This window comes from Typopeltis vanoorti, chromosome 1 (assembly GCF_054136105.1).
Source record: "Typopeltis vanoorti isolate ZY-2024b chromosome 1, IOZ_Tvanoo_1.0, whole genome shotgun sequence".
Taxonomy (NCBI): Eukaryota; Metazoa; Arthropoda; class Arachnida; order Uropygi; family Thelyphonidae; genus Typopeltis; species Typopeltis vanoorti.
Window position 1 is genome coordinate 127101040 of NC_143549.1, and position 23555 is coordinate 127124594.

The 23555-nt window shown below is 33.8% G+C and overlaps 1 protein-coding gene across 1 annotated transcript in view; it reads right to left on the reverse strand.

Moving 5' to 3' along the window:
- Nucleotides 1-23555, reverse strand: part of LOC150110408 (presequence protease, mitochondrial) — a 320487-nt gene that overhangs the window by 246375 nt on the left and 50557 nt on the right. The window contains exon 6 of the mRNA XM_090393554.1: nucleotides 10507-10603. Within this exon, the coding sequence (XP_090249680.1) occupies nucleotides 10507-10603 (97 nt within the window). The remainder of the gene's footprint in view (nucleotides 1-10506; nucleotides 10604-23555) is intronic.

Sequence of the window (23555 nt, forward strand, 5' to 3'; positions counted from 1 at the left end):
GTGCTAGAAATCTTCCGAAGTGGCTGAAAGGTAGTAAAGTGTTGATGCCTTTTGCTGTTCTTATAGTTTGGAGGGAGCCAACCAATCATGCAAATGACTGCTACTTTTAAATGGTACCACCTGTTCCAGGAGGCATCACAAGGATAAAGAAGTGGACACTAGCATACCTAAATATACCATCTACTCTCCAACCAGTTCTGCACAGCAAAGGATGTTCCATTCCTGAACCTGCAAAAGAATTTCCCATCAATTCAGAGAACGATGAGGATGGAGATGAACTGATGTCCGGTTCTTCTGAGCCTTCAGCATCTAATGATGATCCATATGCTGACCACAGTGTGTCATCTGCACCATACATTCTCACACAAAAAGAACTGAATGATCTTGTTCGCAATCTGGAGCTGTCCAAGGCCAAAGCAGAGTTACTGTGATCAAGACTTATACAATAGAATCTTCTCAAGGAAAACGTCCGCGTGGCTTTGTTTCGCACTCGTCACGAGTAGTTTGCACCTTACTTTTGAAAGGAGTTATGTTGTAGACTGCCAGATGAATGCCCTTCGAATCAAACATGACCTGCACAAATAGCAACTATTTATAGACTCGTCAAAATTGAGCCTCAAGGAAGTGTTGCTGCATAATGGAAACCAGCTGCCATCTGTTTCAGTCAAACATACTGTTTACATGAAAGAAACCTACAACAATCTAAAACAACTGTTGGACTGTCTTCAATACAGCAAGTATGGCAAGCATCTCTGTGGTGACTCGAAGGCAATGCCTGAGTTGATGAGTCTGCAGCTAGGATATAAAAAGTCCTGCTGTTTTTTGTGTGAATGGGACAGCCAAGCAAGGACTTTGAGATTGGTCTGTGAGGAAATCTCTGAGGGTCAGAGACAAGAATGTGCAATATCCAGCACTGACAGAACCACACAAAATTCTGCTATTGGCCCTACACATCAAACCCAGTCTAGTAAAAAAACTTCGTAAAAGCCATGGACTGGACTGGATCAGCTTTGAAGTACCTGGCTGACAAAATCCCTCGACTCAACAAAGCAAAAATTAAAGAGAGATTTTTGTGAGTAATCAGATTTGATAGCTCTTCACTGGCAAGATGTTCAACAACCTGCTATGGTGATCAGAAAAAAGCTTGGGATGCGTTTCATCTGGTGTCAACTAACTTTCTCAGAAAATGTCAGGGCAGTCAAGGAAATGGTTGAGGACTTGTTGTCTGTGGATCACAAACTTGGCTGCAATATGTTCTTAAAAATACACTTACTCCATTCCCACTTGGATTTCTTCCCCCAACAACTGCGGCATGGTTAGTGATGAACATAGTGAACAAAACATTTTCGTCAAGAAATTGCAACGATGGAGAAATGATACTAGGGAAAGCGGTCCACTTCCATGTTGGCTGACTACTGTTGTGCTCGCTAGTGATGATCCTGAGTAGCTATACAAGCAACAGGCAAAGCAATTGGTTATATGTGATAAGTATCTATTACAGGGGTTGCCACAACGTGGCTTGCGTCTATGCATCGCTTCGCAATCTACAAGGGAAAAATTAACAAAAGAGAAGAGGAGACAACAAAAAAAAAAAAAAAAAAAAGGAGAGAGAAAAAACAGAGTTAATAAAAATTACTGCAATAAAAAAAGTTTAATTCGAAACACATTAACATGTTCATTGCCAATCGCGATATCGCGCGATGCGAGTTCTCACCAAACGGCCGATCACGCGTTATCGCGTTGATGTCGCTAACTAAATAAAAAAAATAATAAACATTTGGCCACCACACGAAATTCCAATTTTCAGCTTGGCAATGAACGATACGCGTGATGCGAGTTCTCACCAAACGGCCGATCACGCGTTATCGCATGGACGTCGCTAACTAAATAAAAAAATAAAAAAAATTTGGCCACACAAAATTCCAATTTTCAGCTTGGCAATGAAAGTGTTAAATGAAGTTTACTCTGAACAATTAGAATAATTTTAAAGTTGAAACACAATAATTTTAGTTACTTATTTACTAGTAGAAGCCTTCTTTGTATCCATTTTCTTAGTAAGCTCCTTAAAATTAGGTGTGTAATTAGCCAAAGCAGTTCATACAAGCTCGTTACAACTTCGCCATGCGCACACTCACTTACTCCCATACCATTGCATCGGTCAAAGGTTGCGGCTCTTCTAAGTCTTACCAGAATTATTTTGCTTCCAAAAGAACGTGTAGTTGGCCACCCCTCTGCTCTATTATATAAGAAACTATTGCCATCTCTCACAAACCATAGCCAATTTTACATTTTCATTGTCATATTTGTGTTTCAGCAACTTGAAATCTATAAGAAATTAATAAATTAATCTGGCAGTCATGACTTTTGTAAAATTTTTTGTTGTCTAGTGTTATAGGCCTGATAAATAGAACACTCAATCCAAATATTGTACAAAAAGAAACACGCTTGAAAATATACAATACTTTAGAAGTGCTCACATTATTATATGGCAGTGAAATCTGGGCAATAAATAAAGAATAAAAACAAGTGAAATGAGATTCACAAGAACTGCAAAATACACGTTATTAGACAAAAAAAAAAAAAAAAAAAATGAACAAAGGTATTTTAAAAGAATTAAAAATAAAAAAATAAAATCAATAGAAGAAAAACTAAACAATTGCAAACAAAATCGGATAGAACACATAAACCCAATGGCCAACACTCAATATCCTAAACAAATAATAAAATACAATCCAATTGGAAAGAGAAGCCAGGCAGACCTCAAAAGACGATATTAGATGATAATGAGAATCGAATAGACTAATATGGCCTATACCCGTACTTACATTATGATGATGATGATGATGATAAAGTTTATAAATGCAAAATATAAAAATAAAACATCAAGTTTAATTTTACAATACCGATTACCTGGTTGATAATTTTTGGCATCAGTCAGATTCAGAGGAGGTTATTAGAAAAAAAAAAAAATTAGAATTGGTTTTTGTATGTATGTTTTTATTTTTTTAATTTTGAACATTCTGCTTAGTGTGATGAGAATAAACCCAAAACAGGGATTTTAGGCTATTTACAGCTGCCAGTAATCCATTAAAACAGCCCACTAAATCTCTTAGTATCAACAAGCAAGGCAACTGTCTCTTGCCAAATGCTGTATTCTAAAAAGCTATTCCTTTTTTGAAACTTAAGTTTCAAAAAAGGAATGAGATCCTACTACAGCTGCAGAAAAATGGTTGTAACTGTACCTATGTAAATTTCAGACCACTATATGATCTATAAAGGAGATCAGCAGTTTGCTCCAGTCATTTTGATCTTGTATGCCAAATGACACATACTTAGAGTTAAAATGTTTCAGAGGAAAATGTTTGATGAATGTGAACTAGTGAAAATGTATACACATGCTATTTGAGTACCAATTAAACTTATTCCAAAGGCAACAGTTGGCAATATGCTGGAGAAATGGTAGGGATACTGTTGATTAACAAGGGGTCATTCTTGCTTATATTATCCGAAAAGTTTATGGAATCTCAGGTGAATGCAACTGACATGACAAAATCATGTAATCATGTATGGCACAACTACTTATTAAGAAATCTCCAATTATATGTCTTCTGATGCCTCTGCAACAGGGTTGTAGCACTCTGTCAGAATGCACATTATGTGTGATGGTGGATGGAACTTTATTCCTACACTGCAACTAATGCTAGCATTCCACAAGACTTTGTACTCTCTTTCTTTTATATACCAATGCACCTCACCAGCTGTAATGTAAATACTATCTAGAGTTTTAGTGATGACGATGATACACGGAGCTCCTCTCTTTCATTAAAAGTGCTATGCAAATCACCAGACCTTCTGGTGTATCAATTTCCACAATCCTAAATTCTTATCTCCAAACACACCATTCTTCACTAGGGTTTTGATGACCTTATTAATTTCAATGTTAGTAAAACTCAAAAGTAACCCTAAATTTAAAGTCATACTTCCCACAGTGTCCAAATCTCTGATCCCGATAGTACCCCCCCCCCCCTCAGGATAACTCTAATCTTTCTTAGCCATGAACATAATATAAATATCACTCCATCTTTCTTCTTCTTCTAGCTTATAACTCTTTATGAATTTTAGCATGCAAAATATTACACTCGTTCTTTCACTCAAGGCATTACTTCATATTGAGCTATTAACTCTGTACAAATCCATTCAACATATGAATATCATTTTCACATTTTGGATGAGTGAAATTATATATAATTTTTTTTTTTTTTTTTTGTGGCTTGCTATAATGGTGTTTGCTGTAGTGAGAGTTGCTGTATTCATGTGCATTTCACTGAATACAATGGCTACCTGAAGAAAGGTAGAATAATTTCTAAATTCCATAATTACTACTGTAATGGGTGCAACTTTTAATGCCTGTTTTTTTTTTTTTATATATATTTTTTTAATCATCAAACATATATAAGTTTGCATGCAAAGTATCTTCACAACTAGGCTACTTGTATATGGAAATATGATTTGTGCATTACTCCAACCTTGGTATCACTTCTGGGTCCCTTCCCATAATGCATCATAGAATTGCACATGTCTGCAAGGATATGTGCTGTGCATTATGGGATACTAAGGCAAGCAATATGAAGTCATTAGCTTCTATATATGAGCTGACCAGTGATGAAATAACTTTATATGCCAACTTTGTTTGCTTACACTCGGATAAAGGAGTAAACCAAGAATATAATTTCTTGGCATCTTTAATTTATAGGATATAGGTGTTGGCCATTTAGTTTACACGTTCTATGCAATTTTGTTTGTAATTGTTTAGTTTTTCTTCTATCGATTTTATTTTTAGTTCTTTTAAAATATCTACATTCTTTTTTTTTTTTTTTTTTTTGTCTGATAATGTGTATTTTGCAGTCCTTCTCATAAATCTCATTTCATTTGTTTTTATTCTTTGTTTATTGCCCAAATTTAGCTGCCATATAATAATGTGTTCACTGGAAAAGTATTGTATATTTTCAAGCAGGTTTCTTTTGGTACAATATTTGAATTGGATGTTCTATTTATCAAGCCTGTAATCTGTAAAAATGTTGAAGTTTTCAAGTACGTCTTTTTCTCTTTCATGTGATAATTCATATCCAAGATAACTGAAAGTATTTATCGGTTCTTTTATTTTATTATTAATAACTATTTTACTTTTAACTGAAGTTTGTCAACAAAATGCTATTGTTTTAGCTTTATCTATGGATATTTTCATTCCAATCTTTCTACTATAATGTTTAAATTAAATATTGTTCTTTGTAAATTGTCTTCCTTATCTGATATCATTAGAAAAATGAAAAAGATCAGAACAAGAAGAGGCAGGAAAGCACTAAACTTGGTAATCATAATATTAATAACAACAACAAGGTAAGTCAGTTAAAATCTAAGAAAAAAAAGAGGTGATATGGTATGGTGATTCAATCTTAAAATTTGCACTTGTTGAGTGAGTCACTACTTCTAGTTTCCTGGGGGCAAAAATTAAAGATATGACAAACATAATTGAAAAACAAAATAGAAAAGTAAAAGAGATGGTAGGTACTAATAATTTAAATAGTGACAAATATAGTATGAGATAGGATATAAAAAGTCTGTTGGAAGAAGTGAGAAAGAAATGTGAGAGAGTAAAAATTGTAGGTTGCTACCCACATATGACAGTATTGAGTTAAGAAGGGGGAGGGGAGGGTAATGATAACAAATAATTTCATGTGCAAGCAGTGTAGAAGAAATGGATGCGAGTTTTTAGATGTGTGAAGTTCGTTTGATGGCAGAAAAGACACTTGTATGAGAGGGGGTGTCCTGCACTTGAATTCGTTTGCACCAGGAGCCTGCAAAAATTACTTATTGGTATGAGACCTAATGCAGAGAGTCAGGAAAACTAGATCATCAAGGGAAGAATGAGAAAGATGTGTGTACGAGTTCAGCTATGGTATGCAAACATGATAAAAATGTGAAAGGTTTTGTTCATGGTTATGTATCTGGCAAAGGAGTGGAAAAATATACTTTGGGTTCAGAGCTTTTGAGTATGTCTGGGGAGAGAAAAGAGAAAGTTCTACAACAAAGTCAAATAGATTACATATCTAATTATAACAACTTGAGTCTCAGCTCAGGAATGATACCACAGGAATGGAAGGAATGTATGATTGATAGATCCATTTTACAAGGATGTGTAAAACTACTGACCTATCAGCATCTCTGGTGAGGTAGTGAAGATTTTAACAAAGTTGGTAAGAACTTGCATATAGAAATGGGTAGACAAACAAGCTATACTCTGCAAGGAACAGCATGGGTTTACTAAAGGAAGGTCACGTTTTAGCAATTTGCTCATATTTTATAACAATGTTACAGCCAAGTTGGATAAAGGGAATCAGAATGCAGTCCTTGGGCCATTATTGTTCAATCTATACATTAATTACATCAGGCAGGAATTGCATATCTGATGTTAGATCCTGCCTGATGTAATTAATGCTACTGATATTCAGCACTTACAAAATGATTTGAATAAGCTGGAAATTTGGGCAAACAAAAATGTCTGTCCAGTTTAACGTTAGTAAGTATAAAGCTATGCACTTTATTGTGATGAGATTTCCAGTGGCATATTATATTAGTGGGTTATGCTACAAGAAACTGAGGATGCAAGGGATCTTATAATGGTGGATAGGAATTTAAACCTAAGGTCACATAGCAACAGTTGCAAATACAACTCCGAGGATAATTGCAATGTTGAAGTGAACCTTGACATGTAAGGATAAGGAAGTCATTTTGCCTCTTTATAAGGCTTTGATAAGGCCACACCTCAATTATTGTCTGCAGATTTAGTCTCCTGGGTTCAAAGAGGATAAAAGAAGCTGTGGAAAGGATGCCAAGAAAAGTTACAAAGATTATATCCAGATTGTGGGATTTAGATTATGAAGACAGATTGCAAGTATATGGATTACAGATTCTGGTTAACAGGAGAAAGAGGGGTGATGTGATAAAGTTCTATAAACTTTTGAATGGGTATTACATGATCTCATTTGATGAAAATTTTCATTATATGAAAAGTAGGGATAGAACACAGGGATATCCATAGAAATTAAGTTTGTTCACAGCTCACAGCTAAGTTTTTCTCTCACAGAGCAGTGAGCAAGTGGAATAGTTTGCCTTTAGAGGTAATGAGTGCATCTAGTGTGAATGAATTTAAAGGAAGGTATGGCAGCGGGTTTTTGGTTGATTTATAGCCTCCCTCGATGAGTCCTCGACTCCCTGGAGGTCTCAGGTAATAATAAAAATAATTATTTGATCATCAGCAAATAATAGCATATTTATTTTATTCTGACAAATTTCTACAACTGAATTGTTTAAGATATTCCAGTGTATTAATATTTCATTAATATAAATACTAAAAAGTGTTGGAGACAGAAAGCATCTCTGTCTTACTCCTTGGTTTACAAATTGGTTTTCAGAATTTTTTCATTTATTTTTACTTTCATTTCATTATCTTTGTATATATTCAATAATGCATGTAGTAAAATATTAGGTATATGCTTTTTCATAATCTATACACAAAAGATGAGTTTCTAAATTAAATTCTCTTCTTTTCTCTATAAGTAGTGTTAAACAAAAAGAACTGTATCTTTTTCTAAATCCATGTTGACATTATAATAACATTTTTTCACTGTATATTTTCAATTTTTCATTAATTATTCTACTATATACACCTATCATACGGAAGTAGCAGGTTTTTTTTTCAACCAGAAACTTGGGTTTTTCATCTTGCATAAGACAAATCGGCCCTTCAGAACACACACAATTTACAGATAAACATTAGTAGTTGTGATGGTGGGCAGTAGATGATTGGTAGTAGAGGTTCGGTGTAGTGGTGAAGATGGAGGGGGTTGTACAGTAGGTGTCCTCCCACAATGAGTCTACAGACTACTTGGAGGTGTCACGAATAATAATAATAAGAAGAAGAATAATAATAAATATATATATTTTTTGTAGCATGTATTCAATAAACTAATACTTCTGTAATTAGAAGGTTTTGTTTTATTTTATACTCCTTTTTAAATATAGATATTACCTATACTTGTATTCCATTCAATTGGTATTTGTCTATTTGTATATATTTTATTTAAAAATTTTAATCTCTGATGAAATTATTTTTCCAGCAAAATGATACCATTCAGAGATTATCCCATCTTCTCCTGCTGATTTACCATTTTTTATTTTACTTAGATTGTCCTTTAATTCTTTCACATTTTTATTATATCATTTAAAACATTTTGTAAGTTTTTGGTATAATTTTTTGATGTTAGTGTTATCTGTCCATAGATCTGTAAAGTAATCAAAGAACTGAATTACTTTACAGATCCATTACGTAGATTTACAATCCAAAATCCAAGTTAATTTTTCTGCTATATATATCGCAAGCAAAAGAAAGAATAATTATGGCTGGTGGATAGTCATGGCAGCAGAATAACAGCTGCATAGGATATTGTGGAATTATTGAACAAGCACTTTATCAGCATATATCATTCTGATGTAAAGGATGCCATGCAATATATAGAAGGGAGACAAGTATTAGGAGAATGGGAAGTGAAAGAATCAGAGGTGTATCAGGTGTTGGTTGGGTTAGATGTTAATAAGACTGTGGGAATGTATAACATATCACCACGTATTCTTAAAGAATGGGTGCCACAGTTGGTTATGCCTTTGACCTGGTTATTTAATGAAAGTCTTGCAGTGGGTAGTGTTCCTAAGGATTAGAAAGAAGGCTAAATAGTACCACTCCACAAGCATGGTTCTAAGCTAGAACTCTTCTAAGGTGACAAGTGTGTTAGATAAGGGAGAATCATATATAACGATATTTTTGGACTCTGCAAAAGTGTTTGATAGATTACCAAATGATAAGTTGGTGTACAAGCTGAACAGGATGGGAACAGATATTTTGGTTAGATGAATCAGAGATTGGCTCTCTGAACAATACTAGCATCGTGTGCATGATGGAGCAGTGTCTCAAAAAAAAGGAGAACCCTGGGGCATCCCAGTGGATGCCCCAAGGTTCTGTTCTTGTGTCCTTGCTGTTTAATTTGTTTGTAAAAGATATATCATGTGGGATGACTATGGATCTTCAGTTTTTTGCTGATGATGTAAAGTTAGGAAGAATTAAAAGTAGCACTAGTAGCACTGGTGAGGTTAATTCCCTTCAGGAAGATTTCAATGGACTTTTTACTTGGACAAAGAAGTGGGGTTGTACTTTTAATATCAATGAGTGCAAGGTGTTGCATTTTGGAGTGCAGAACTATAAGGCTGTGTACTATATTGATGGTGCAATACTGCAGAAAGTGGATGAGCTTAGAGATTTGGGAGTGATGGTTGACAGCAGACTGAAGTTTAGAGGGTATATTGCTAGTATCATAGCAGCATCATAATGCTGCTATGATATGACAACCACTTCCTTATTTGTAGAGATAAGGAAGTGGTTGTGCCACTGTATAAAGAACTGGTCAGACCACACTTGGACTATTGTGCTGAAATCTGGTCACCTGGTTTTTAATGTGATGTGGAGATATTGGAAAGGGGTCCAGAGGTGAGTGACTAAGACAATGTCAGGACTTTGGAATGTTGGCTATGGAGAGAGGTTGAAGAAATATGGATCACAGAATTTGGTGGATAGGAGGAAAAGAGATGATATGATAGAGACATTTAAGTTAGTGAGAGGATGTGATCAGATTAATCCAGATGGGATTATAAAAAGAGTAGAGGGCAAGAGGGAAAAAACCAGAGGTCATCCCTGGAAGTTATATAAGAGTGTGCTGAAGAGGGATGTAAAGGGTAGATTTTTTTACATGGAGAATTGTCAGTGAATGGAACAAATGACCAGAATGTGTTGGTAATGCAAGGAGGAGTGTTAAGAATTTTAAGATTCTATATCATAAATATGTTGTCAGTTGAATAACCTCCCATGATGAGTCTGTCAACTCTATGGAGGGTATAATAATAATAACTCTTTTATATCTATTTCGATAATAAGACTGTCATATTTACAGATAACAGTAGTGTTAACTAGTGTAGTACTTTTCGCTTCACTTACAAATTTATCTTTAACTGTAATAACAGTAGTGCAAGGAAGCTTAGCCTGCAGTAACAGGTTTATAAATCCTTTCCAGAAGAAACATTAGTTTTATTTGCCATTATTAGCAATAAAATAAAGTAATAGTTATAAATAGTTTATAATTCATAGCAAAACCCAGAAAGAGATGTAGTGAGCAACAACACTCTAAATAAACTGAGTTTACAACAACTAAAACAGTTGGAGCGAATTCGGCATCGTATAAATGGGCGAAAAGCATTGTATAAGCTGCTTGTCATAAAGCAAAGCAATGTAAGGCAGGGTATTACTGTATAAGTAGTTTCTCACATAAAACCAAGTGAAACTATACAACAAAATGACAACACATAATCATGCTGAGCTAAAAAAGGAAGGAAGTCACTTACAAAAACACCTTTCATTTCATTGAAAACAACTCCTTTAAAAATAATTGAAGAAGTTTTATCTTCAGTTACTTCATGTTCTAATCGCCATCCTTCTTGCCTACAAAAGAAAACATCCTCATAAAATATATATAATTATAACAAATGCTAATTCAACTTTTTTTTTTCTATTTTTCTCCTTATTTTAATGCCATATGGAAGAAGTTGTTCAAGGAATGTTAATGCCATATGGAAGTTGTTTCATGGTACCATTAGTACCATGAAACGGTAGAAAGTTGAAAAGAAACACAAAACTTTTTAACATTGGATTTAAAGACCTCTAGATTGTGCTCATTAAGTAATACAGAAGAAAGAGGTTTGTTCCAAAAGACAGCAGTGGAAGGAATGAATAAAAAAATGAAGAAAATTTTTCTTTTACAAGTTTAGAATTGAACTGTGCAGGAATGTTGAATTGCTGTTGCACATGTTATTTGAAAGAGTACTGATGCCAGTTCTAATGAACAATGACCAGGAAAATATTGGCAGAAAAATGCAAGCAACAGAAACTGAACACAGTGTGAAAAAGAGTGGAGTCAAATGCTGAGCAATGGATAGTAATCAACCTAATTGATGTCTTTTGAAAGGAGTCAAGTATTTTTTAAAGAGATTTTAGGAAAATCAAATGTGGGAGGGAAAAAAATCAATAGTTGATAAATTTGTGATATGCAGGAAGCTAACAGCTTTTCAGAGTAAAAGAAAGAGAGAGAGAGCCTAATTTCTTGGATGTTGAGGCAGAAAATTTAATATACATCAAGACTTGAGTGTTATGTAATTTCTGATATTAAGGATACATAATTAATTCCGAGATTATTTCTGCTATTAGTTCTACAATTAACAACTAGTTTAATATACCTGTTTGTACATTTTTTCAGAATAGTTTGTAAAATGTAAGTTAAATGACAAGAGACATTTACTATATAAAAGTTAACTGGAATAGAATCAAAGGTTGAAAATAGTTTAATAATTCCACACATGTTTAGCAGGAGTGATCCAAAGAGATCTGAACATTAGAATTTATGATGTGGAAGAGAAGAGAAAAACACAAATCCAGAATAGCTTATCATACTACTAGTGAAGGACATTCTATACTATGGCAGAATACAGAAATACTATAGATGTATCTTGGTTGCTTTGCCAAAAAATTCAAGGAAGCTTCAGAAATGCTATGCATACCATTATTACTCCAAGCAATAAACATCAAAGCAACATCCTGTATCAAGTTTAGTCATTCATCATCAAAAATCCTGTGCACACAAACCTTGGATACATGCCCTTAACATTAAATTTTTAAATGCAATAATTCATGTTAAGTACATATGTAATCACACATCCATCATTAAACCATTTTTGATCATTGATTCCATTCCTGTTAGCTTGTGTGCAGTAAATGTCTCTGGTCATTCCACTTATATTTAGCAAACTTTCCCAGAGAAGGTGTAGAAAAGATATACAAAACTAGTCAAGAATCGTAAAACTAATAAAGTATTCCCCCTCCCCCAAATCGGAGAATTAGTTATGTGGTCCCTATATTGGAATCACAAGAATGTTTGTAAATGTTTATGCTAAAGGTTAAAGGGTTAGAATATCCCAAAGGAAAAAAAAAAATGTCACCTAGAGTAGAGATTTGAACTTTGTCAAACATAAGACTGGACAAAAAGCAATATTTTTCAAGAAACAAAAAAGATTAGGTTTTACTAGGCAGTGAAATTAATAAGATTATGAGAATCCCAGTGAAAAATAATTTGGAGATCACAATTTAGGATTGCAGTAGTTAATATCCTGGAAGTTATAGTGAATTAGAACAAGGTTTGTCAAATGAGCAAAAATAGTGAACTGTAATGTCATCAGCAAAACAGTGTTGGATTTTCAACTAACTGGAAAACATTTTTATAAAGAGCTATATAAAATTCCAGAATTAGGTGAAAAGTCTAAGGATAAAAATCAATCCACTATCACAGGTAATGTGCATTAAGAAAGATAATAAATCGTTACCATCAAAGTACCATCCAATAATTTCACCCACTTCAGTTCTTTCTAAAATAATGGAGGTAACATTAACATTTTGTACCCTGAACCTTTATACTAATGAATAATCATTAATTCATTCTAAAGTAATGGTTTTTCTCCATTACTTTAGAGTGAAACTAACTGCAAATACAGTGCTTATCTAAGCACTGTATATGAACATTTGCAGGCTACAGGACTGATACAAGTTAAACTGAAGAATATAAAGAAAGCAACACAGAACAGGCCAACTCTTCTGAGGATTATGTTCATCAATCAACTCTGTGGGACAGAACTTCAGAACAATAAAAAAAACAATGGCATAAGAACCAGAAGACTTTTTTGATATCCAATTTAGAAAATACTGTGTAATTAAAGCTTAAGTGCTGACTGAAGCTCACTGAAATGAATTAAACATTGGTTAATGATGGAAATATTCTGTTTTTATCACAGAGATATCATCGAGGATGCTGTATAGAACTGTAACATGCATGCAAGCAACATGAAAACTGAGCTAAGTGAAATGAAAAGAATTCTGCTCTCTTTGGAAAAGCAGAAACCAAGATCATCTACGCAAGAATGAGAAAAGTAAGAATATAGGATTGAAGGAAATAAGACTAGTTCTGCTGAAGAATTCCCAAAGGAAATGATGTGTGCAGGTTGGTGAAAGCTCTTTTAAGAAGCCAACAGGCAGAAGGCCTCTTGAGAAAGGATATCTTCACGCCTAAATCTACAACCAAAATTGGATGTTGGAACATCTGAACAATGTAATGAATATGGTAAAGCACACCCAATAGCAAAGGAGATGGCTAGATACAAAATACAAATACTATGATTAAGTGAAACTCAATGGAATGGAACAGGTGAGATCAGATTAACATCGAACAAACAGAGCATATATTGTGGAAACCTAGAGGTTGAAGAACACAGATAACAATGGGGGCAAGAAAGGCACTACTGGAATGGAACCCAGTATCAGAAAGAATAATAAAAGCTAAATTTAAAACTAAATATAAAAATGTTATTATAATAAACATTTACAGCTCTACAAGCCAGTCACTGATGGTTTGTAGAGCTGTAAATGCAAAGGTAGGCAAAGACAACAGTGAATATGAAACAGTAATAGGAAAAGAAAGACTAGGAGATGAAAATGGAATATTATTCAAGTACTTCTGCCTATTTAGCACCTTAATCATGGGAGGTAAAATATTTAAACATAAGAATATACATAAACAAACCTGGATCTCAACAGATGGAAAGAGTAAAATCCGAATAGATCACCTAACAATAAATAAATCATGGAGATCCTCCTTGCAGGATGTGAGAGTGGAAAAGAGCAGAGGCATAAACAGGCCACATACTAGTAGATGGTAGTAGAAATAAAAATGAAATTAGCAAAGACATTTAAATCAAGGAGAAAAGGAAACTGATACAATGTAATTAAACTGAAAAACCATCATCATCATCATCATGCTTGTTAAGGATTTAGGCCTAGAGTGGCCTGTGCCTGCCTTAGAAGTCATCGTTGAATCTCTTAAGAGGACGTCCTGGTTTTGTTTTTTCTAACGGTTTGTAATTTAAGGCTTGTTTTGGTAATCTTTCTGTTTTCATTCTTTCACTGTGTTCCATCCATTTATGTTTATAATTTTAAATTTTTTCTATTACTGATTCCTGGTTTAATGCTTTCATAATTTCTTCATTTCTTTTGTGATTGAAAGAGTATACTTTGTAGTTTTTTTTTCATAAACTTCATTTCAGCTGTTATTAATCTTTGTCTTTTTTAATTTCTGTTTTATAGATTTCACTTTCATACAATAGGACTGGTAGGACTAATGTATTGTATATTTTTAGTCTGATTTGTTTCTGAACTAGATTAGGTTTATATATAGAGTTAATTACACCTGTTATTTTTAAATATTTTGCAATTTTTAGGTTTGTATCTTTTTCATATGTAATCATAACATCCCAGGTAGTTAAATAAATTCACCTGTTCTAAAATTTTGTATCTATTACTATTTTAGTTCTTACTGGATCTTGTCTTTTAAATGCCATCGTTTTTTATTTTTCTGTTGATATTAACATTCCATAATCTTTGGCTATCTCATTTAAATTTTAAAGATAGAATTTTAAATTTAAAATCTTTCTGTAAGTTACCTTCAGAATTTGCAATTATTATTTGGTTATTAGCAAAAAGGAGTGTGTTTAAGTTCACAGTAAGAGCAAGTTTAATACCTTGATGGAAATTTTTATACCATTTTATTATTATTTCATTTAGATAAATATGAAAAAGAGTTGCTGAAAGGGGACATTCCTGTCAGACTTCTTGGATTATCTCTCTCTTATTTGGTATTTGCCTTTCTTTTAATATGTTAAATAAATGCTTCTTTTAACTTTGTCAAATGATTTTTTAAAGTCAATAAATGTAACGTGTTTCTAAATTGTATTCTCTTCTTTTCTCTATTATTAATTTTAGGCAAAAGGCTGGGTCTATACATGATTGTCCTTTTCTAAATCCATTCTGTACTTCTAAAATAAAGTTTTCAGAATATGTTATTAGTTTGTTATTTAAAATTCTGTTATATATTTTGTAACAGGAATTTCAAATACTTATACTTCTATACTTTTTAGGGTCATCTCTACTACTTTTTTTAAAGATAGAGATCATGATTGCTTTTTCCAATTCCACTGGCAGGTTACTTGAACAGATTTTATTTAAAAATAATAGGAGTCTTTCTTTGAACCTTATTCCTGCATATTTATATAATTCTGAACCTAACTTATCTTCTCCAGGTGATTTTCCATTTCATGTTTCTTTCAGGCTGATTTCTAATTCTTCTTTAGTTATTTCCTTTTCATTTTCATTAAATGTTTGCCAGTTATCTTTTTTAAAATATTTATCTGTCCACAATTCTGTATAGAAATTCTTCTAATTTCAATTTGGTGTTTGATTTTACATTTTATTTAGTAACTGTACTTAAATGTTTCAAAATTGTATATACATTGGGTCTTATTTTATATAAATCATATTCTAAATTAGAAACAAATTTGTTCTATGATTCTCCTGACTTCTCTTTTAGCTATGGCTCTTATTCTTTTATATTCTATTTCATCTTCTAATCTTTTACTGCTTAACCATTTATGATATGCTTCTTTTTTCATTTTCATTATTTCTTTGATTGCATCATCCCATAGTTTCCATTTTTTTCTTTTTATTGAATTTTTTGGTCTTTCCTAAGTTTTCATTTGCTGCTGTATTTAGTATCATTTTTATATTAAGCCATTCTATTTCTGTTTCTTCATTTGGTTTTATTTTTTCTAAATACTGGTTGATTCTTTGTTCATATAGCCATTGTTAATTAAAGATACCAAGAAATTATATACTTGGTTTATTCCTTTATCCAAGTGTAAGCAAACAAAGTTTGTGCCTGAAATATATAATCAGGACTGGGGCAACTCGTATATATATAATCAGGACTGGAGCAACTTGTATATATATAGAAGCTAATGACATCACATCACTTGCCTTAGTATCCCATAATGCAAAGCACATATCCTTACAGGTATGTATAATGATATGCAACATGGGAAGGGTCACTACCCAGACTGGTTTCGACCTTTACTGAGGTGAAAAAGTAAAGGGTTGCTCATCATAGGCCTAGAGTAATTAGTATAAGGGCAAGAGAGCCTGATAGTATTAGGAGAAAGAAAGATACAGAGATAGCATGAGAGATAGAGAAAAAGTTTTTTCTCTATCTCTCATATCTATCTCTATCTTTTATATCATCATATAGCCAAAGGCTATCAGTTTTCCTTTTTCACCAATCTCATATAGATGAACAATCAAAAGATCTGAAACTAAAGCGCAAAGATGACTGCCACCCAGGTGGTTAGCTCCCATCTGGGTTAACTGCCTTGAGTTGGCCTTCTCTGTCTGGGATTGCTCTCCAGTCATCCCTGCAATTGACTATAAGAGGATGGAACTATTTAAAAAACCCTCTCATAGCAAGAATAGACAGAATTTTATCTCTCCCTGGTGAATATTGCATAATATGGGTGGTCTACACCATCTAGTCATAAATTTGATATCTCCTAGAATGCTTCTTTTTAAATATAAAACTCGTCTGACTGAACAATAAAATTTCCATAATAGAATATTATAAAGCATTTGGATGTCATATTGCTGGTTTTCAAATCCACGTTTCTTTCTAACCTTTCATAAATGGTATTTTAATTAATTAATTATAAAAATCAAAATTCTCTTCCCATTGCTGACAGGTGGTGGTTATTGTAAAAAAATAACCTATTCTGTTGTAAGTAATGGAATGCCCAACACATTACATAATCTGTTCCAAATACGCAGGGCAAGAGGGAAACTGAAGAATGCATGTTCTACTGTTTCCATTTGGTAAGAGATGTCACAGATTGGACCTCCGATGTTAAAGTGCCTCCATTTGATACTGGAAGGCGGCCATATGCAATTCTTCAAGCAAGATCCCTCCTGTGGTTAGCTCCCATCAAGTTCATCAAGCTCCAAGGTATACCCTTGAAACTTAACCAAGTTATGAAACAAAATACTGTTGTCCATACCCAAATGTGGAACTTCACGGCAGAAGAGATTAAAGATTTCTTTATACCAAATTTTACTTTTTTTAAAGGAAAGAATGTCAATTCCAGAGTGTTTTAGCAGTGTTAGAGTTAAGCACACAGTGTTGTAGTATTCAGGAACAATCTCAGTTATTGGACCTGTATAATCATTTCCAAACAGAGGAAGATGAAAACCCAAGTACTAGTGGAGAAGGTCTGCACACATGTGATCAGTCTGCAATATTTTACGGATTTTAGAAGCTGTATTGCTTAAATAGCAGAATTTTAAGACTGGAAGTCCAAATCCTCCATTCTTCTTTGATAGTTGAAGAAATTCTTTTTAACTTCTTGGTATCGGCTGAACCAGAAAAATTGCAGAGGCTTACTATATAATTGCTTTTCTTCAGCTTCTGTGATGTTTGTAATATTTATTATGTATAATTGAGCAGGAAAGATTATGGTTGTGAGTACTATGGCTTTAAAAGAAAAGGAGAGCGGCCCTATTTTCCAGTCTTCTAATACTTCAAAGTTCTCGTATATAAGTTCTTGAACTGGTAATATTGAGTAATTGGAGAAAGGAATTCCAAGTATAATGAGGGGTTCTCTCTTAGGGGTTAGTCCAAAAGGAATGCCTCCAAGATCCCACTTTCCATAAACTTTTAATTTTGTCTTGTCTGCATTAATAATTAATCCACTATTTTTGGTGAATTTTTCCAAAATACCAAAAATATATATATATGGAATCATTATCCTTCAACGTTCCCACTACATCATCAGCATATGCTAATACCTTATTTTCTTTTATAGTTGAAGGAACTGTTATTCCTCCCACAGAATGTGTATTGTTGACTTTCTGTAAAAAAGGTTCAAGAACCAATGCAAAGAGCAGTGGACTGAGAGGGCTACCTTGATTGACTCCTTTTTGAATTTTTATGGGTCTGACAGGAACCCATTAACTAGGAGGCGGTGGTTGAATTGGCATATGCCCCTTTGATAACAGATAGCAGTTTTTTACCTACACCAATTTTCTGGAGAATGTGGAATAGAAAGGGATGCCAGACATTATCAAATGATTGAGTAAGGTCTACTGATAGCACTACTTTTTCGTGTTAACTAAGCAGAGTAGATCACATAGCAGAAATAGATTAAATTCTACTGCTCAACCTGGTACTCCATACACCTATGCTTTTAATTATGTATATCTCATTCTCACTTTGAGCCTGTTATTGATAATGTGAAAAAATATCTTTTAGTCAGTATTAGATAGAGAAATTGGTCTCCAGCTGCTAATTAAGGTGTGATCGCTATTAGGTTTAGGAATGAGGATAGTATGGCTTGCTACAAATTCACTTGGTATGTGTCCTGATGAGAGAAAGGAATTAAATAGTGTAACAAGAATGGGAAGAATAAAATCCCAGGCCTCGTGATAAAGTTCTATCCCTAGACCATCAGGTCCTGATGATTTTCTTCTGGCATTCTTTATAGGCTGTGGTAACTTTAGATGCTGTAATTGATCTGTCAAGCCAATCTTGGATATGAACAGGAAAGCCATTGAATGTTCCAAGAGTTATAATTTCCAACAGTACTATTGTCTTCAAACAGATTTTTGTAGTGTTTTTGAAAGGAGTCAAGGATGTCTTGAATGGTGGACATGTCTTCTCCATCAATGCAGATTTGAGTGATAGTCCTTTCTTTGCGAAATTTTGTGAATTGTCTATTGAAGAATGCAGCTGAAGGGCTATCTGCTAAGTGCTGCTGTATTCTTATCTTAAAATTTCTTTCTTCTACTTGTTTCTGCCTTTCCAGTTCTATCTCTATGTTAATGTTTCTAATATGCTCTTATATTCTATACCATTGTGTTGGTTTGTTACAAACCAGCTTCTCTCTTTATACAGGTCTTTCATATTTTTTCTTTTGAGGAAAACTTGTTCCTTTCTCCATTCCATCATATTCTGCTTTACTTCTTCGTTGAATTTTAACCACATATCCCAATTCCAGGTAACATTATTCCAATTTGAACAGAGGGTCTGGAATTTAGTTGTAAAAATTAATGGAAAATTTGGTGGAAGTCTCCATGGTCCAGAAGAGATCTCTACTTTTCCGTGCAGCTGAACTTAAGTAGAACTGGATTATGATCCGATGTTGATGTCAAGATGTTTTATCTGAATTATCCTATTTATAAGGGAAGAAAAGGTATAAATTTGATCAATATGAGTACCTTGATTCATGTATGTGTATGCCTGGAGATTAGGATTGTGAATCCTCTATATGTCTACTAGCTGAGCATTGTCGAGAAATGTTTTTAACTGTGATATCCCACTTTTCCACTCCTGGAGTGTCCTCCTATTTTATCTAATGTGGGGTTTTCAATACAATTCCAGTCTCCAGCTGCTATGATGTAGTGGGTACCATATAAATATGGCTTCAGTTCCTGGAAGAATTTTTGTCTAACTGAACTTTTTGAACTCCATAAACTTTTTGTTTATGGAGCATAAACATTTATAATCTTATTACACATCCACAGTATTTCCAATCTATTGTCAAGATTCTCCCTTCTGCATCCCTTTGGATATTACAGAATGACTCGAGGAGGGGGGGGGGACAAGAATAAGAACTCCAGCCCTGTTAAATCTTCCGAAGCTCCAATAAGAAAGAAGTGGATATCTATCTGTTAAACTTTTTATATCTGCAAAAGTTTACATATAGTTTCTTGTTTAATTTGCATGTGAAATCCTCAAACATTTAATGAGCCAATGCAGAAAGCAGATGCTATGATTATTGAGGTGTCAGTCTTTAACTTCTAAATTTTGGATGAACCTGATGAGGTCTTCAATCTGTGAAGGAGCAATTGCGTAACCTGCTTCTTGTAAACTGTTTTCCAGTTTTTTCCAGTTGCTTTCCATTATTTCAATTTCATGTGGGTTTCATTTCATTTCATGTATATATTAAAGTTGATTTAATTTATATTTTTAGTGTGTGCTGTCAATTCCTTAAGTATTTAGGTTAACAGTTCTATTGCATTGTAATCCACCAAAAAAATTCTATCTCCAGGCTTCATACTTCTCTAATTTTCAGCGATGTTCTCTGTAAATATTCACTACCATCCCAATCCATAACAATTAATGCCTCCTTTCTTTCCCTTCCTCCTTTTTATTAGAAAGCAGCTCAAAGAATCTTGTCCAAACTGAATGTCAAAAAGTCTTTCTTAATTCTCATGGTATTTTTCTGAGTGGTCTGAAAGTCTTTACTACAAAATTGAGCACTGTTTCATATCTCTTTTTTTTATATACTGTCTTATTCCAATTATTTTTATCTGGCAGATTTCCAAGTTGTCTTGGATGAGTCTACCCAATGGATTTTTCATATCTCTGAGGAAGGTGTTTATTATGAAAGCTGCACATCTTTTAATGTTTATATTCTGCTGCAAGTAGTTCAATTCTTCAGATTCTTCAGGTTTCAATTCTTCAAAGTTGAATTCTTTTGTTACTCTCTTCATTCTATATATCACTGACCTCCAGCTGATTGCAAATCCATTCCATAGGTCTGCTGCTGACATATACACTCTGCAATAAGCATTGACAACTAAAATCATAAAAATTTTCACAATAACTACCGTATTTGCTGGCGTATAAGATGCACTTTTTTTCTTTGAAAATAGGTGTGAAAAACAGAGTGTGTCTTATATGCTGATACTCAGATTTTTATTACTTTCATTTCTGGAAATTTTCTCTGTTCCGAGTCACGTGATTTCTTTCTTGCTTCCTTGCTGTGTGTAAGATCATTCCAGTTACGTAGAGTTCAGTGGATGTGCATGCGTTGTCATCGACGATCACAGCTGTGTTCCTGTTTGTTTAAATTTCCCAATTGTTGTCGCGGTTGTTGTGAACATTGATAAATTTCTGCCGTTAAATTTTCTCTAAATTTCTTGGCAAATTATGGCTGAAAAACGTCGGCATTGCTACAATATTGCATACAAGCTACGTGTGATTGCATAATACGCAATGCATATGCTAAAGAACATGGAAACAGGGCTGCAGCGAGGCATTTCGGACCATCCCCAACTGAGAAAATGATAAGAACGTGGCGGAATCAGGAAGAGGATTTAAAAAAGGCAACTCACAGTAAACATAACCTATGAAGTGGAACTGCAAAATGGTCAGAACTTGAGGCAAAACTTGGATTTTAGACCATAGAAAAGCAGGACTTTTAGTGTCTACAAAAATGATTATTCATCAAGCGAAAGCAATAGCCACTAACAAAGGGATCACCAACTTTACTGGATCAACATCATGTGTTCAAGATTCATGAAGAGAAACCAGCAATGTATGCAGGCAAAAACAAAAATATCATATGGGATCTCTTTCCTAGTTAGATTAGGTATTTGTTGAAAGTAGACCTACTTATTACTTTATATTTGAAATACTGTAAATTAATTATAATATTCAGTGATAAAGTTTTTTTTTCCTAAAAAATGCGTACAAAAAAGGGGGTGCGTCTTATACGCTGGCAAATAAGAATTTTGGAGATAAGAATTAAGGTTCTTCAAACCTTAATTCTTATCTCCAAATCATTCTTCATTGGAGTTTTGACAATCTGGCAAACTTCAATTACTGCAAAATTTAATCCTTCCAGTTTCACTTCTGACACTCAAATCACTGTACAAAATGATATTTCACATCTTGGAATAATTGTTTCCTCAAGTATTTTTTAGTATAAACATATTACAAGCAGGTGCCTCTTCAGCAAACAAAGATATCAGTTTTTTTTTTTTTTTGACTCAAAGCATTAGTTCACCTATGTACAACTATTTATTCTATACAAATCACAAATCCATCCCATCATTAAAGACTGCACTTGTATTTGGGAGAGTGTCCTAAACTTCCTAAAAATCACTGGTTTACTACAAAAGAATGCAATTAAGCTGATTCATAATACTGCAAAATAATTGAGTACCAACATTTTCAGGGAATGTTCAGCTGCCTATGCTTGCATTTTTTACAGATATTTTTGTAAAAATAATCATATTAAAAATTCTGAATATTTTTACGTATTAATTATGCTTGTTAGTTTTTGTTTTCATACACGCAGTGTCTGCACTTGTGATGTGCTCGTTATGAAAATGTTATATTAGAAGTAACATGTAAAGAAGTAAAAATATTGAAGTACTTACTACACTGATTATTTGTGTTACTTATAAGAAAGTTTGTTGTATTTTAAAAATGTTGAATTTTGTGTTTTGTGAAAGACTTTCTCTTAGCGCTAATGGATACAGCGAGTCAGCCATTTTATTGCAGTGCGTAGTTTCTGACTTTTGTGAAGTGCGCATGCTCCCGGAGAGAACTTTATGTGTGATTGACAGCTGACAAGGAAAGCGTTGCGTATCCAAGTTACAGTTGTAAACAAGAGAGCGTTCGGAAGTTTTTTAGAACACTGGCCGAGGAATATTCAAGTTGGAAGGAACTTGATTTTTTGTGTGCGGCAGTCAAAAGAATTTTCATAATGTATTCCGAAAAGGGAATAGTGAAAATAATAGGTTTCAAGCAGGAAGAAGTAAAGAATAAAAAGGAAATCTCGAAACTGTAAGTTTTTATAAATTGGCCGGTAAATATTCAAGTTAGAAGGAACTTGATATTTTTTTGTGTGTGGCAGTCGGAAGATATTTTATAGTGTATTCCGAAAAGGGAATAGTGGAAATATTAGGTTTCAAGGAGAAATACGTAATGAATAAAAGGAAATCTTGAAACTGTAAATTTTTATGGTGAAAAAAGTTAAGACTGTCATTTAGTATTATTATTATTACGGGCAACTCCAGGGAGTCATTAGACTCATCGAGGGAGGCCCCAAATCATATTCATCACAACTATCTGACATTCATACAGTATCTATCATACCTCGCCTTAAACTCATTCACTGTCACAGCATCCACTACAGACTCAGGGAGCGCATTCCACTCATTCACTACTCTAAAAGTAAAGAACCCAGCTCTAACACCTTTACTAACCACACTTTTGCCCAGTTTCCATGGATGTCCCCTAGTCCTCCCACAACCAGCCCTGTTCTCAAAAATATCTTCTGAATTAATTTTATAGAAACCATTCAGTAATTTGAATGTCTCAATCATATCTCCCCTCCTCCGCCTATCAACCAATTTTTGCAACCCACAAATCCTCAACCTGTTCTCATACGGTTCATTCCACAGACCTGCTATCATCTTGGTCACTCGCCTCTGGATCCTCTCCACCTCCTCCCCATCAAGAAGAAACCTAGGTGACCAATTGTGAATGAAAGAAGAACTTGTTGCTTACATTCTAAAGTGAATGTTTTTCTTAGAGAAAATATTGATAAGGAAGTTCTATAAGTATTAAGGATGCTTGAAAGTGAATGTTTAGAAAATATATTGATTAAGAAGATTTTTAGGTATTAAA